This window comes from Oncorhynchus keta, chromosome 33 (assembly GCF_023373465.1).
Source record: "Oncorhynchus keta strain PuntledgeMale-10-30-2019 chromosome 33, Oket_V2, whole genome shotgun sequence".
Lineage (NCBI taxonomy): Eukaryota > Metazoa > Chordata > Actinopteri > Salmoniformes > Salmonidae > Oncorhynchus > Oncorhynchus keta.
The window spans coordinates 18058923-18071340 of NC_068453.1; the positions used below are offsets into that span (position 1 = coordinate 18058923).

Sequence of the window (12418 nt, forward strand, 5' to 3'; positions counted from 1 at the left end):
TTTTAAAATAAAGCATTTGAATTGAACTGAGCGAGAGAGAGAGAGAGAGAGAGAGAGAGAGAGAGAGAGAGAGAGAGAGAGAGAGAGAGAGAGAGAGAGAGAGAAAGAGAGCCAGCAGCTCCCCTCTATGCACTCAGTCGGAGACAGTTACCGCGGATTGTGCAGACAGAGCAATCAGTCCAGTACTGAGAGCTCGTTTTATTTACGGTAAAAATGTCGGCCAGACCAGGCTACTATCGGCAGGAGCTGAACAAGACTGTATGGGAGGTTCCCGAGCGGTACCAGAACCTGACTCCCGTGGGCTCGGGGGCCTACGGTTCGGTATGGTGAGTAGGCTATATGAAAGAGGAAGGGGCGAGGCTGCAAAGAAGTCCAGAAACACAATACAATGCAGGGGGAAAACATCATTTAGCCTTATGATTTGTATTATGAATATTCATTATTGGATAATATTGGAAAAAAAATAGGCCTATGCATAGCCTATTCTCATTATTATTATGCAATTACCAGTCTATTGTTATTATTGAGGCAGTGTTTAGGCTGATTTAATATAATTAATGTTAATGTAGCGCAGTTAGTTGTTATGCACGAGAAAGTCATCAATGTTATTTTCATGTTTGTTCAATGTGGATTCATTAGACTACTCTATTTGTATCAATATGATGCTGTCATAAAGGCTTCGTTTTCCTTTTGATTGATTTATCTGTCGTTGACACCATTCCCAAATACTGGGCGTCATCACTCCAACGACAGACTGTCTGCAGTTGTTGCCTCTCGGTGCGGAGGCTTTAAACACCTCAATATAGCTGATTCGGTCTGCCCCATACGATTCCCATACCGAAAGAGAAAACAATTAGGAGTTATCGGCGCATCGCACCTGCAACCATGCGCTACGGGAGATCCTCTGAATCGTGACAGTTCTCAATAGGATACATTAGTTCCATAAGGTTTTGGGGGCTACTAATAACAGGGACAGCACTTCGGGGGGGATCTGCACTGAACAACTGAAGGATGCATGACACATCTGTAAAGCCATGGGCATGTGTAGGGGGAACCTCAGTGTTTCTGACTGCAAATATCTTGAATTGTTTTTGTTTTTTTCAGACATGTGTGCTGTTATGGACTTTTGTCTTTGATATGCATATGTTCACTTCAGACAGTGAAGAGGGGCCTCTTAGAATACATCTCAACATTGTATTCATGACTACCAGTCTTTTGACCGAATAACAGACTTCAATTTCACAACCTGATCTCCTCCCCATACAGTAAACACTCTCTCTCTCTCTCTCTCTCTCTCTCTCTCTCTCTCTCTCTCTCTCACACACACACACCGCTGTCTAGCCCAATGAGGTGGTTTTTATAGTCCATTTCCACATGAACAAGTTCCTTTTTTCTCACAAGTGGGTTGGGCAATATTTCCTTGTTTTAATTTTGGATCACTCTTTGTCTGTTGCGGGAGAAGAGACACCGTTGCCATGGCGAGGTGTCATGGATGTGATCTTCTGAGGATCAGCCCAGGGAGACAGACAACAGACATCTGTGACGCAGCATACATGGAAGAGAAGGGAGGCACAGAAACTACATGTTAGCCCAATAAATATCTAAGCCTTAATTGGTCAATTAGATTGAATGGAAGTTTAGCCTAGCTGATTGATGGGAAGAACTGCAGTGTTTTACTACTCCACTGAGAAATCATGGTGAAATCGGCACAGTTGTCTGTTTGATTTGATAAAGACCTTGGAAGCTGAGTAGATAGACATGATAGCATAGCAACAATTCAAACAAAGACCATCCCTGTGTCTGCTTCTTTTGACTAATACAATTCTCTACAGTTAAAAACAAAACTCATTATTTATGTGGATTCACAAACACATTTAATACACCATCAACCAAGATGCAGAGAAATGCAGTCGTGTGATCTGCTACACCTAAAAAATGGCACCACTGCTCATAGTAACAGTCTAGCCAGCAAGGACACTCACATTCTTGCACACAATCTCCCTCTCTCTTTCTCTCTCTCTCTGAGCCCTGCATTGTTCAGGCTGTGCTCCAGTCATTGTCACCGTTTTGTCCATGGCAGAGCTGATTGATTAGCAGAGGGGTGGGGGTTTGGGAATTGGGAAGGTATTTTATAGGGGGTTGGGACGGGGTGAGCCAGGGACATTACTTCTGAGGATACAGAGAAAAATTGGAGTCATTATATTCATCCTTGGTGCTCCTCAATTTCCCTGAAAAGCTTCCTGAGATTGTTTGCCTGTCAATTATCTGATCAGAAAGGCCCATATTTGGCATATCATCAGATCAAATCAGAATGAAATATTTGTCTCATGTGACTAATACAACAGATGTAGACTTTACGGTGAAATGCTTACTTACGAGCCCTCTCCCAAAAATGCAGAGTTAAAAAGTAAGAAAAATATATACATGGAGCACCGGTACCGAGTCAATGTGCAGGGGTACGAGGTAGTTGAGGTAATACAGTATGTACACGTAGGTAGGGGTAAAGGTGACTAGGCAATCAGGATAGGTGATAAACAAAGTAGCTGCAGCATATGTGACGAGTGTGAAAGTGTGTCTATCTGTGAGTGTATGTGTGTGTATGTGTGTTGGAGTGTCAGTGTAGTATGTGTGAGTGTGTGGGTTTAGTCCAGTGAGTGAGCATAGAGCCAGTATGTGGGTATAGTCCAGTGAGTGGGCATAGAGCCAGTGTGTGGGTATAGTCCAGTGAGTGGGCATAGAGCCAGTGTGTGGGTATAGTCCAGTGAGTGAGCATAGAGCCAGTGTGTGGGTATAGTCCAGTGAGTGAGCATAGAGCCAGTGTGTGGGTATAGTCCAGTGAGTGGGCATAGAGCCAGTGTGTGGGTATAGTCCAGTGAGTGAGCATAGAGCCAGTATGTGGGTATAGTCCAGTGAGTGAGCATAGAGCCAGTGTGTGGGTATAGTCCAGTGAGTGGGCATAGAGCCAGTGTGTGGGTATAGTCCAGTGAGTGAGCATAGAGCCAGTATGTGGGTATAGTCCAGTGAGTGAGCATAGAGCCAGTGTGTGGGTATAGTCCAGTGAGTGAGCATAGAGCCAGTGTGTGGGTATAGTCCAGTGAGTGGGCATAGAGCCAGTGTGTGGGTATAGTCCAGTGAGTGAGCATAGAGCCAGTATGTGGGTATAGTCCAGTGAGTGAGCATAGAGCCAGTGTGTGGGTATAGTCCAGTGAGTGGGCATAGAGCCAGTGTGTGGGTATAGTCCAGTGAGTGGGCATAGAGCCAGTGTGTGGGTATAGTCCAGTGAGTGGGCATAGAGCCAGTGTGTGGGTATAGTCCAGTGAGTGAGCATAGAGCCAGTGTGTGGGTATAGTCCAGTGAGTGAGCATAGAGCCAGTGTGTGGGTATAGTCCAGTGAGTGGGCATAGAGCCAGTGTGTGGGTTTAGTCCAGTGAGTGGGCATAGAGCCAGTGTGTGGGTATAGTCCAGTGAGTGAGCATAGAGCCAGTGTGTGGGTATAGTCCAGTGAGTGGGCATAGAGCCAGTGTGTGGGTATAGTCCAGTGAGTGGGCATAGAGCCAGTGTGTGGGTATAGTCCAGTGAGTGAGCATAGAGCCAGTATGTGGGTATAGTCCAGTGAGTGAGCATAGAGCCAGTGTGTGGGTATAGTCCAGTGAGTGGGCATAGAGCCAGTGTGTGGGTATAGTCCAGTGAGTGGGCATAGAGCCAGTGTGTGGGTATAGTCCAGTGAGTGGGCATAGAGCCAGTGTGTGGGTATAGTCCAGTGAGTGGGCATAGAGCCAGTGTGTGGGTATAGTCCAGTGAGTGGGCATAGAGCCAGTGTGTGGGTATAGTCCAGTGAGTGAGCATAGAGCCAGTGTGTGGGTATAGTCCAGTGAGTGAGCATAGAGCCAGTGTGTGGGTATAGTCCAGTGAGTGGGCATAGAGCCAGTGTGTGGGTTTAGTCCAGTGAGTGGGCATAGAGCCAGTGTGTGGGTATAGTCCAGTGAGTGAGCATAGAGCCAGTGTGTGGGTATAGTCCAGTGAGTGGGCATAGAGCCAGTGTGTGGGTATAGTCCAGTGAGTGAGCATAGAGCCAGTGTGTGGGTATAGTCCAGTGAGTGAGCATAGAGCCAGTGTGTGGGTATAGTCTAGTGAGTGGGCATAGAGCCAGTGTGTGGGTGTAGTCCAGTGAGTGAGCATAGAGCCAGTGTGTGGGTATAGTCCAGTGAGTGGGCATAGGGCCAGTGTGTGGGTATAGTCCAGTGAGTGGGCATAGAGCCAGTGTGTGGGTATAGTCCAGTGAGTGGGCATAGAGCCAGTGTGTGGGTATAGTCCAGTGAGTGTGCATAGAGCCAGTGTGTGGGTATAGTCCAGCGAGTGGGCATAGAGCCAGTGTGTGGGTATAGTCCAGTGAGTGGGCATAGAGCCAGTGTGTGGGTATAGTCCAGTGAGTGGGCATAGAGCCAGTGTGTGGGTATAGTCCAGTGAGTGAGCATAGAGCCAGTGTGTGGGTATAGTCCAGTGAGTGGGCATAGAGCCAGTGTGTGGGTATAGTCCAGTGAGTGTGCATAGAGCCAGTGTGTGGGTATAGTCCAGTGAGTGGGCATAGAGCCAGTGTGTGGGTATAGTCCAGTGAGTGGGCATAGAGCCAGTGTGTGGGTATAGTCCAGTGAGTGGGCATAGAGCCAGTGTGTGGGTATAGTCCAGTGAGTGGGCATAGAGCCAGTGTGTGGGTATAGTCCAGTGAGTGTGCATAGAGCCAGTGTGTGGGTATAGTCCAGTGAGTGGGCATAGAGCCAGTGTGTGGGTATAGTCCAGTGAGTGGGCATAGAGCCAGTGTGTGGGTATAGTCCAGTGAGTGGGCATAGAGCCAGTGTGTGGGTATAGTCCAGTGAGTGGGCATAGAGCCAGTGTGTGGGTATAGTCCAGTGAGTGGGTCCAGTGAGTGGGTCCATAGAGCCAGTGTGTGGGTATAGTCCAGTGAGTGGGCATAGAGCCAGTGTGTGGGTATAGTCCAGTGAGTGGGCATAGAGCCAGTGTGTGGGTATAGTCCAGTGAGTGAGCATAGAGCCAGTGTGTGGGTATAGTCCAGTGAGTGGGCATAGAGCCAGTGTGTGGGTATAGTCCAGTGAGTGGGCATAGAGCCAGTGTGTGGGTATAGTCCAGTGAGTGGGCATAGAGTCAGTGTGTGGGTATAGTCCAGTGAGTGGGCATAGAGCCAGTGTGTGGGTATAGTCCAGTGAGTGGGCATAGAGCCAGTGTGTGGGTATAGTCCAGTGAGTGGGCATAGAGCCAGTGTGTGGGTATAGTCCAGTGAGTGGGCATAGAGCCAGTGTGTGGGTATAGTCCAGTGAGTGGGCATAGAGTCAGTGTGTGGGTATAGTCCAGTGAGTGGGCATAGAGCCAGTGTGTGGGTATAGTCCAGTGAGTGGGCATAGAGCCAGTGTGTGGGTATAGTCCAGTGAGTGGGCATAGAGCCAGTGTGTGGGTATAGTCCAGTGAGTGGGCATAGAGCCAGTGTGTGGGTATAGTCCAGTGAGTGGGCATAGAGCCAGTGTGTGGGTATAGTCCAGTGAGTGAGCATAGAGCCAGTGTGTGGGTATAGTCCAGTGAGTGGGCATAGAGCCAGTGTGTGGGTATAGTCCAGTGAGTGGGCATAGAGCCAGTGTGTGGGTATAGTCCAGTGAGTGGGCATAGAGCCAGTGTGTGGGTATAGTCCAGTGAGTGGGCATAGAGCCAGTGTGTGGGTATAGTCCAGTGAGTGGGCATAGAGCCAGTGTGTGGGTATAGTCCAGTGAGTGGGCATAGAGCCAGTGTGTGGGTAGTCCAGTGAGTGGGCCAGTGTCCAGTGAGCATAGAGCCAGTGTGTGGGTATAGTCCAGTGAGTGGGCATAGAGCCAGTGTGTGGGTATAGTCCAGGAGTGGGCATAGAGCCAGTGTGTGGGTATAGTCCAGTGAGTGGGCATAGAGCCAGTGTGTGGGTATAGTCCAGTGAGTGGGCATAGAGCCAGTGTGTGGGTATAGTCCAGTGAGTGGGCATAGAGCCAGTGTGTGGGTATAGTCCAGTGAGTGTGCATAGAGCCAGTGTGTGGGTATAGTCCAGTGAGTGGGCATAGAGCCAGTGTGTGGGTATAGTCCAGTGAGTGGGCATAGAGCCAGTGTGTGGGTATAGTCCAGTGAGTGGGCATAGAGCCAGTGTGTGGGTATAGTCCAGTGAGTGGGCATAGAGCCCGTGTGTGGGTATAGTCCAGTGAGTGGGCATAGAGTCAGTGTGTGGGTATAGTCCAGTGAGTGGGCATAGAGCCAGTGTGTGGGTATAGTCCAGTGAGTGGGCATAGAGCCAGTGTGTGGGTATAGTCCAGTGAGTGGGCAGTGAGTGGGCATAGAGCCCGTGTGTGGGTATAGTCCAGTGAGTGGGCATAGAGCCCGTGTGTGGGTATAGTCCAGTGAGTGGGCATAGAGTCAGTGTGTGGGTATAGTCCAGTGAGTGGGCATAGAGCCAGTGTGTGGGTATAGTCCAGTGAGTGGGCATAGAGCCAGTGTGTGGGTATAGTCCAGTGAGTGGGCATAGAGCCAGTGTGTGGGTATAGTCCAGTGAGTGGGCATAGAGCCAGTGTGTGGGTATAGTCCATTGAGTGGGCATAGAGCCAGTGTGTGGGTATAGTCCAGTGAGTGGGCATAGAGCCAGTGTGTGGGTATAGTCCAGTGAGTGGGCATAGAGCCAGTGTGTGGGTATAGTCCAGTGAGTGGGCATAGAGCCAGTGTGTGGGTATAGTCCAGTGAGTGAGCATAGAGCCAGTGTGTGGGTATAGTCCAGTGAGTGGGCATAGAGCCAGTGTGTGGGTATAGTCCAGTGAGTGGGCATAGAGCCCGTGTGTGGGTATAGTCCAGTGAGTGGGCATAGAGCCAGTGTGTGGGTATAGTCCAGTGAGTGGGCATAGAGCCAGTGTGTGGGTATAGTCCAGTGAGTGGGCATAGAGCCAGTGTGTGGGTATAGTCCAGTGAGTGGGCATAGAGCCAGTGTGTGGGTATAGTCCAGTGAGTGGGCATAGAGCCAGTGTGTGGGTATAGTCCAGTGAGTGGGCATAGAGCCAGTGTGTGGGTATAGTCCAGTGAGTGGGCATAGAGCCAGTGTGTGGGTATAGTCCAGTGAGTGGGCATAGAGCCAGTGTGTGGGTATAGTCCAGTGAGTGGGCATAGAGTCAGTGTGTGGGTATAGTAGAGCCAGTGTGTGTGGGTATAGTCCAGTGAGTGGGCATAGAGCCAGTGTGTGGGTATAGTCCAGTGAGTGGGCATAGAGTCAGTGTGTGGGTATAGTCCAGTGAGTGGGCATAGAGCCAGTGTGTGGGTATAGTCCAGTGAGTGGGCATAGAGCCAGTGTGTGGGTATAGTCCAGTGAGTGGGCATAGAGCCAGTGTGTGGGTATAGTCCAGTGAGTGGGCATAGAGCCAGTGTGTGGGTATAGTCCAGTGAGTGGGCATAGAGCCCAGTGAGTGGGCATAGAGTCAGTGTGTGGGTATAGTCCAGTGAGTGGGCATAGAGCCAGTGTGTGGGTATAGTCCAGTGAGTGGGCATAGAGCCAGTGTGTGGGTATAGTCCAGTGAGTGGGCATAGAGCCAGTGTGTGGGTATAGTCCAGTGAGTGGGCATAGAGCCAGTGTGTGGGTATAGTCCAGTGAGTGGGCATAGAGCCAGTGTGTGGGTATAGTCCAGTGAGTGAGCATAGAGCCAGTGTGTGGGTATAGTCCAGTGAGTGGGCATAGAGCCAGTGTGTGGGTATAGTCCAGTGAGTGTGCATAGAGCCAGTGTGTGGGTATAGTCCAGTGAGTGGGCATAGAGCCAGTGTGTGGGTATAGTCCAGTGAGTGGGCATAGAGCCAGTGTGTGGGTATAGTCCAGTGAGTGGGCATAGAGCCAGTGTGTGGGTATAGTCCAGTGAGTGGGCATAGAGCCAGTGTGTGGGTATAGTCCAGTGAGTGAGCATAGAGCCAGTGTGTGGGTATAGTCCAGTGAGTGGGCATAGAGCCAGTGTGTGGGTATAGTCCAGTGAGTGGGCATAGAGCCAGTGTGTGGGTATAGTCCAGTGAGTGGGCATAGAGCCAGTGTGTGGGTATAGTCCAGTGAGTGGGCATAGAGCCAGTGTGTGGGTATAGTCCAGTGAGTGGGCATAGAGCCAGTGTGTGGGTATAGTCCAGTGAGTGTGCATAGAGCCAGTGTGTGGGTATAGTCCAGTGAGTGGGCATAGAGCCAGTGTGTGGGTATAGTCCAGTGAGTGAGCATAGAGCCAGTGTGTGGGTATAGTCCAGTGAGTGGGCATAGAGCCAGTGTGTGGGTATAGTCCAGTGAGTGGGCATAGAGCCCGTGTGTGGGTATAGTCCAGTGAGTGGGCATAGAGTCAGTGTGTGGGTATAGTCCAGTGAGTGGGCATAGAGCCAGTGTGTGGGTATAGTCCAGTGAGTGGGCATAGAGCCAGTGTGTGGGTATAGTCCAGTGAGTGGGCATAGAGCCAGTGTGTGGGTATAGTCCAGTGAGTGGGCATAGAGCCCGTGTGTGGGTATAGTCCAGTGAGTGGGCATAGAGTCAGTGTGTGGGTATAGTCCAGTGAGTGGGCATAGAGCCAGTGTGTGGGTATAGTCCAGTGAGTGGGCATAGAGCCAGTGTGTGGGTATAGTCCAGTGAGTGGGCATAGAGTCAGTGTGTGGGTATAGTCCAGTGAGTGGGCATAGAGCCAGTGTGTGGGTATAGTCCATTGAGTGGGCATAGAGCCAGTGTGTGGGTATAGTCCAGTGAGTGGGCATAGAGCCAGTGTGTGGGTATAGTCCAGTGAGTGGGCATAGAGCCAGTGTGTGGGTATAGTCCAGTGAGTGGGCATAGAGCCAGTGTGTGGGTATAGTCCAGTGAGTGAGCATAGAGCCAGTGTGTGGGTATAGTCCAGTGAGTGGGCATAGAGCCAGTGTGTGGGTATAGTCCAGTGAGTGGGCATAGAGCCCGTGTGTGGGTATAGTCCAGTGAGTGGGCATAGAGCCAGTGTGTGGGTATAGTCCAGTGAGTGGGCATAGAGCCAGTGTGTGGGTATAGTCCAGTGAGTGGGCATAGAGCCAGTGTGTGGGTATAGTCCAGTGAGTGGGCATAGAGCCAGTGTGTGGGTATAGTCCAGTGAGTGGGCATAGAGCCAGTGTGTGGGTATAGTCCAGTGAGTGGGCATAGAGCCAGTGTGTGGGTATAGTCCAGTGAGTGGGCATAGAGCCAGTGTGTGGGTATAGTCCAGTGAGTGGGCATAGAGCCAGTGTGTGGGTATAGTCCAGTGAGTGGGCATAGAGCCAGTGTGTGGGTATAGTCCAGTGAGTGGGCATAGAGTCAGTGTGTGGGTATAGTCCAGTGAGTGGGCATAGAGCCAGTGTGTGGGTATAGTCCAGTGAGTGGGCATAGAGTCAGTGTGTGGGTATAGTCCAGTGAGTGGGCATAGAGCCAGTGTGTGGGTATAGTCCAGTGAGTGGGCATAGAGCCAGTGTGTGGGTATAGTCCAGTGAGTGGGCATAGAGCCAGTGTGTGGGTATAGTCCAGTGAGTGGGCATAGAGCCCGTGTGTGGGTATAGTCCAGTGAGTGGGCATAGAGTCAGTGTGTGGGTATAGTCCAGTGAGTGGGCATAGAGCCAGTGTGTGGGTATAGTCCAGTGAGTGGGCATAGAGCCAGTGTGTGGGTATAGTCCAGTGAGTGGGCATAGAGCCAGTGTGTGGGTATAGTCCAGTGAGTGGGCATAGAGCCAGTGTGTGGGTATAGTCCAGTGAGTGGGCATAGAGCCAGTGTGTGGGTATAGTCCAGTGAGTGGGCATAGAGCCAGTGTGTGGGTATAGTCCAGTGAGTGGGCATAGAGCCAGTGTGTGGGTATAGTCCAGTGAGTGGGCATAGAGCCAGTGTGTGGGTATAGTCCAGTGAGTGGGCATAGAGCCAGTGTGTGGGTATAGTCCAGTGAGTGGGCATAGAGTCTGTGTCTGGATATAGTCCAGTGAGTGGGCATAGAGCCAGTGTGTGGGTATAGTCCAGTGAGTGGGCATATAGTCAGTGTGTGGGTATAGTCCAGTGAGTGGGCATAGAGCCAGTGTGTGGGTATAGTCCAGTGAGTGGGCATAGAGCCAGTGTGTGGGTATAGTCCAGTGAGTGGGCATAGAGCCAGTGTGTGGGTATAGTCCAGTGAGTGGGCATAGAGCCAGTGTGTGGGTATAGTCCAGTGAGTGGGCATAGAGCCAGTGTGTGGGTATAGTCCAGTGAGTGGGCATAGAGTCAGTGTGTGGGTATAGTCCAGTGAGTGGGCATAGAGCCAGTGTGTGGGTATAGTCCAGTGAGTGGGCATAGAGCCAGTGTGTGGGTATAGTCCAGTGAGTGGGCATAGAGCCAGTGTGTGGGTATAGTCCAGTGAGTGGGCATAGAGCCAGTGTGTGGGTATAGTCCAGTGAGTGGGCATAGCAATTCTTCTTAGCTAGCTACATAGCCGTCCTTGTATCAGAGATAATTGCATAATTATCGTATTTCGTCGCCCTAACGTAGCCTTCACTGCTATTCGCCCAGGAGCTAGCTAACGCACACAGATTAGCATCACTGTAGTGCTATTCACTCAACTGTACGACTTGATTAGTTCAGTGTTAACTAGCTACATAGCTGTCTTTGTTTCCAAGATAATTGTGTAGTTTAGTGTGTGTAGCCTTGGAGTGATTATCTTAATTCACTGAGGTTCGCTAGCCAGCTATTTGTCGTCCTTAACGTAGGAGACTCTGCTAGCTAGCCAACAGCTAACTGCTAACAGCTAGCCAACGTCTGCTGTTTTGAATTCAACAACCCGGTCAGGTGGTTTCACATTTTCGTTTCATTGCAGTGCAGCGGTTTGATTTGTTTGATCGTGGCTAGCTGCATAGCCGTCTTTGTTTCAAAGATAATTGTGTAGTCTAGACCGATTCCCTAGGTTAGCTAGCCAGCTATTGTCGTTCTTTTAACTCAACGTAACGTAAACAACACTGCTAGCTAGCCAGCTAGCCCCGAATAGCAGCACTGTAGAATTATTACACTCAACGGAACGACTTGATTAGTGTAGTGTCAACAACGCAGCTACTGCCAGCTAGCCTACTTTAGCAGTACTGTATCATTTTAATCATTTTAGTCAATAAGATTCTTGCTACGTAAGCTTAACTTTCTGAACATTCGAGACGTGTAGTCCGCTTGTCATTCCAATTTCCTTGCATTAGCGTAGCCTTTTCTGTAGCCTGTCAACTATGTGTCTGTCTATCCCTGTTCTCTCCTCTCTGCACAGACCATACAAACGCTCCCACACCGCGTGTCGCGACCACCCTAACCTGGTGGTCCCAGCGTACGACCCACGTGGAGTTCCAGGTCTCTGGTAGCCTCTGGAACTGCCAATCTGCGGCCAACAAGGCAGAGTTCATCTCAGCCTATGCCTCCCTCCAGTCCCTTGACTTCTTGGCACTGACGGAAACATGGATCACCACAGATAACACTGCTACTCCTACTGCTCTCTCCTCGTCCGCCCACGTGTTCTCGCACACCCCGAGAGCTTCTGGTCAGCGGGGTGGTGGCACCGGGATCCTCATCTCTCCCAAGTGGTCTTTCTCTCTTTCTCCCCTTACCCATCTGTCTATTGCCTCCTTTGAATTCCATGCTGTCACAGTTACCAGCCCTTTCAAGCTTAACATCCTTATCATTTATCGCCCTCCAGGTTCCTCGGAGAGTTCATCAATGAGCTTGATGCCTTGATAAGCTCCTTTCCTGAGGACGGCTCACCTCTCACAGTTCTGGGCGACTTTAACCTCCCCACGTCTACCTTTGACTCATTCCTCTCTGCCTCCTTCTTTCCACTCCTCTCCTCTTTTGACCTCACCCTCTCACCCTCCCCCCTACTCACAAGGCAGGCAATACGCTTGACCTCATCTTTACTAGATGCTGTTCTTCCACTAACCTCATTGCAACTCCCCTCCAAGTCTCCGACCACTACCTTGTATCCTTTTCCCTCTCGCTCTCATCCAACACTTCCCACACTGCCCCTACTCGGATGGTATCGCGCCGTCCCAATCTTCGCTCTCTCTCCCCGCTACTCTCTCCTCTTCCATCCTATCTTCTCTTCCCTCTGCTCAAACTTTCTCCAACCTATCTCCTGATTCTGCCTCCTCAACCCTCCTCTCCTCCCTTACTGCATCCTTTGACTCCCTATGTCCCCTATCCTCCAGGCCGGCTCGGTCCTCCCCTCCCGCTCCGTGGCTCGACGACTCATTGCGAGCTCACAGAACAGGGCTCCGGGCAGCCGAGCGGAAATGGAGGAAAACTCGCCTCCCTGCGGACCTGGCATCCTTTCACTCCCTCCTCTCTACATTTTCCTCCTCTGTCTCTGCTGCTAAAGCCACTTTCTACCATTCTAAATTCCAAGCATCTGCCTC

At 50.6% G+C, this 12418-nt stretch overlaps 1 protein-coding gene across 1 annotated transcript in view; it reads left to right on the plus strand.

Annotated features, from left to right (window-relative positions):
* Positions 1–66: 66 nt before the first annotated feature.
* Positions 67–12418, plus strand: part of LOC118365973 (mitogen-activated protein kinase 11-like) — a 29398-nt gene continuing 17046 nt past the window's right edge. The window contains exon 1 of the mRNA XM_052492313.1: positions 67–326. Within this exon, the coding sequence (XP_052348273.1) occupies positions 214–326 (113 nt within the window). The 5' untranslated portion in view covers positions 67–213. The remainder of the gene's footprint in view (positions 327–12418) is intronic.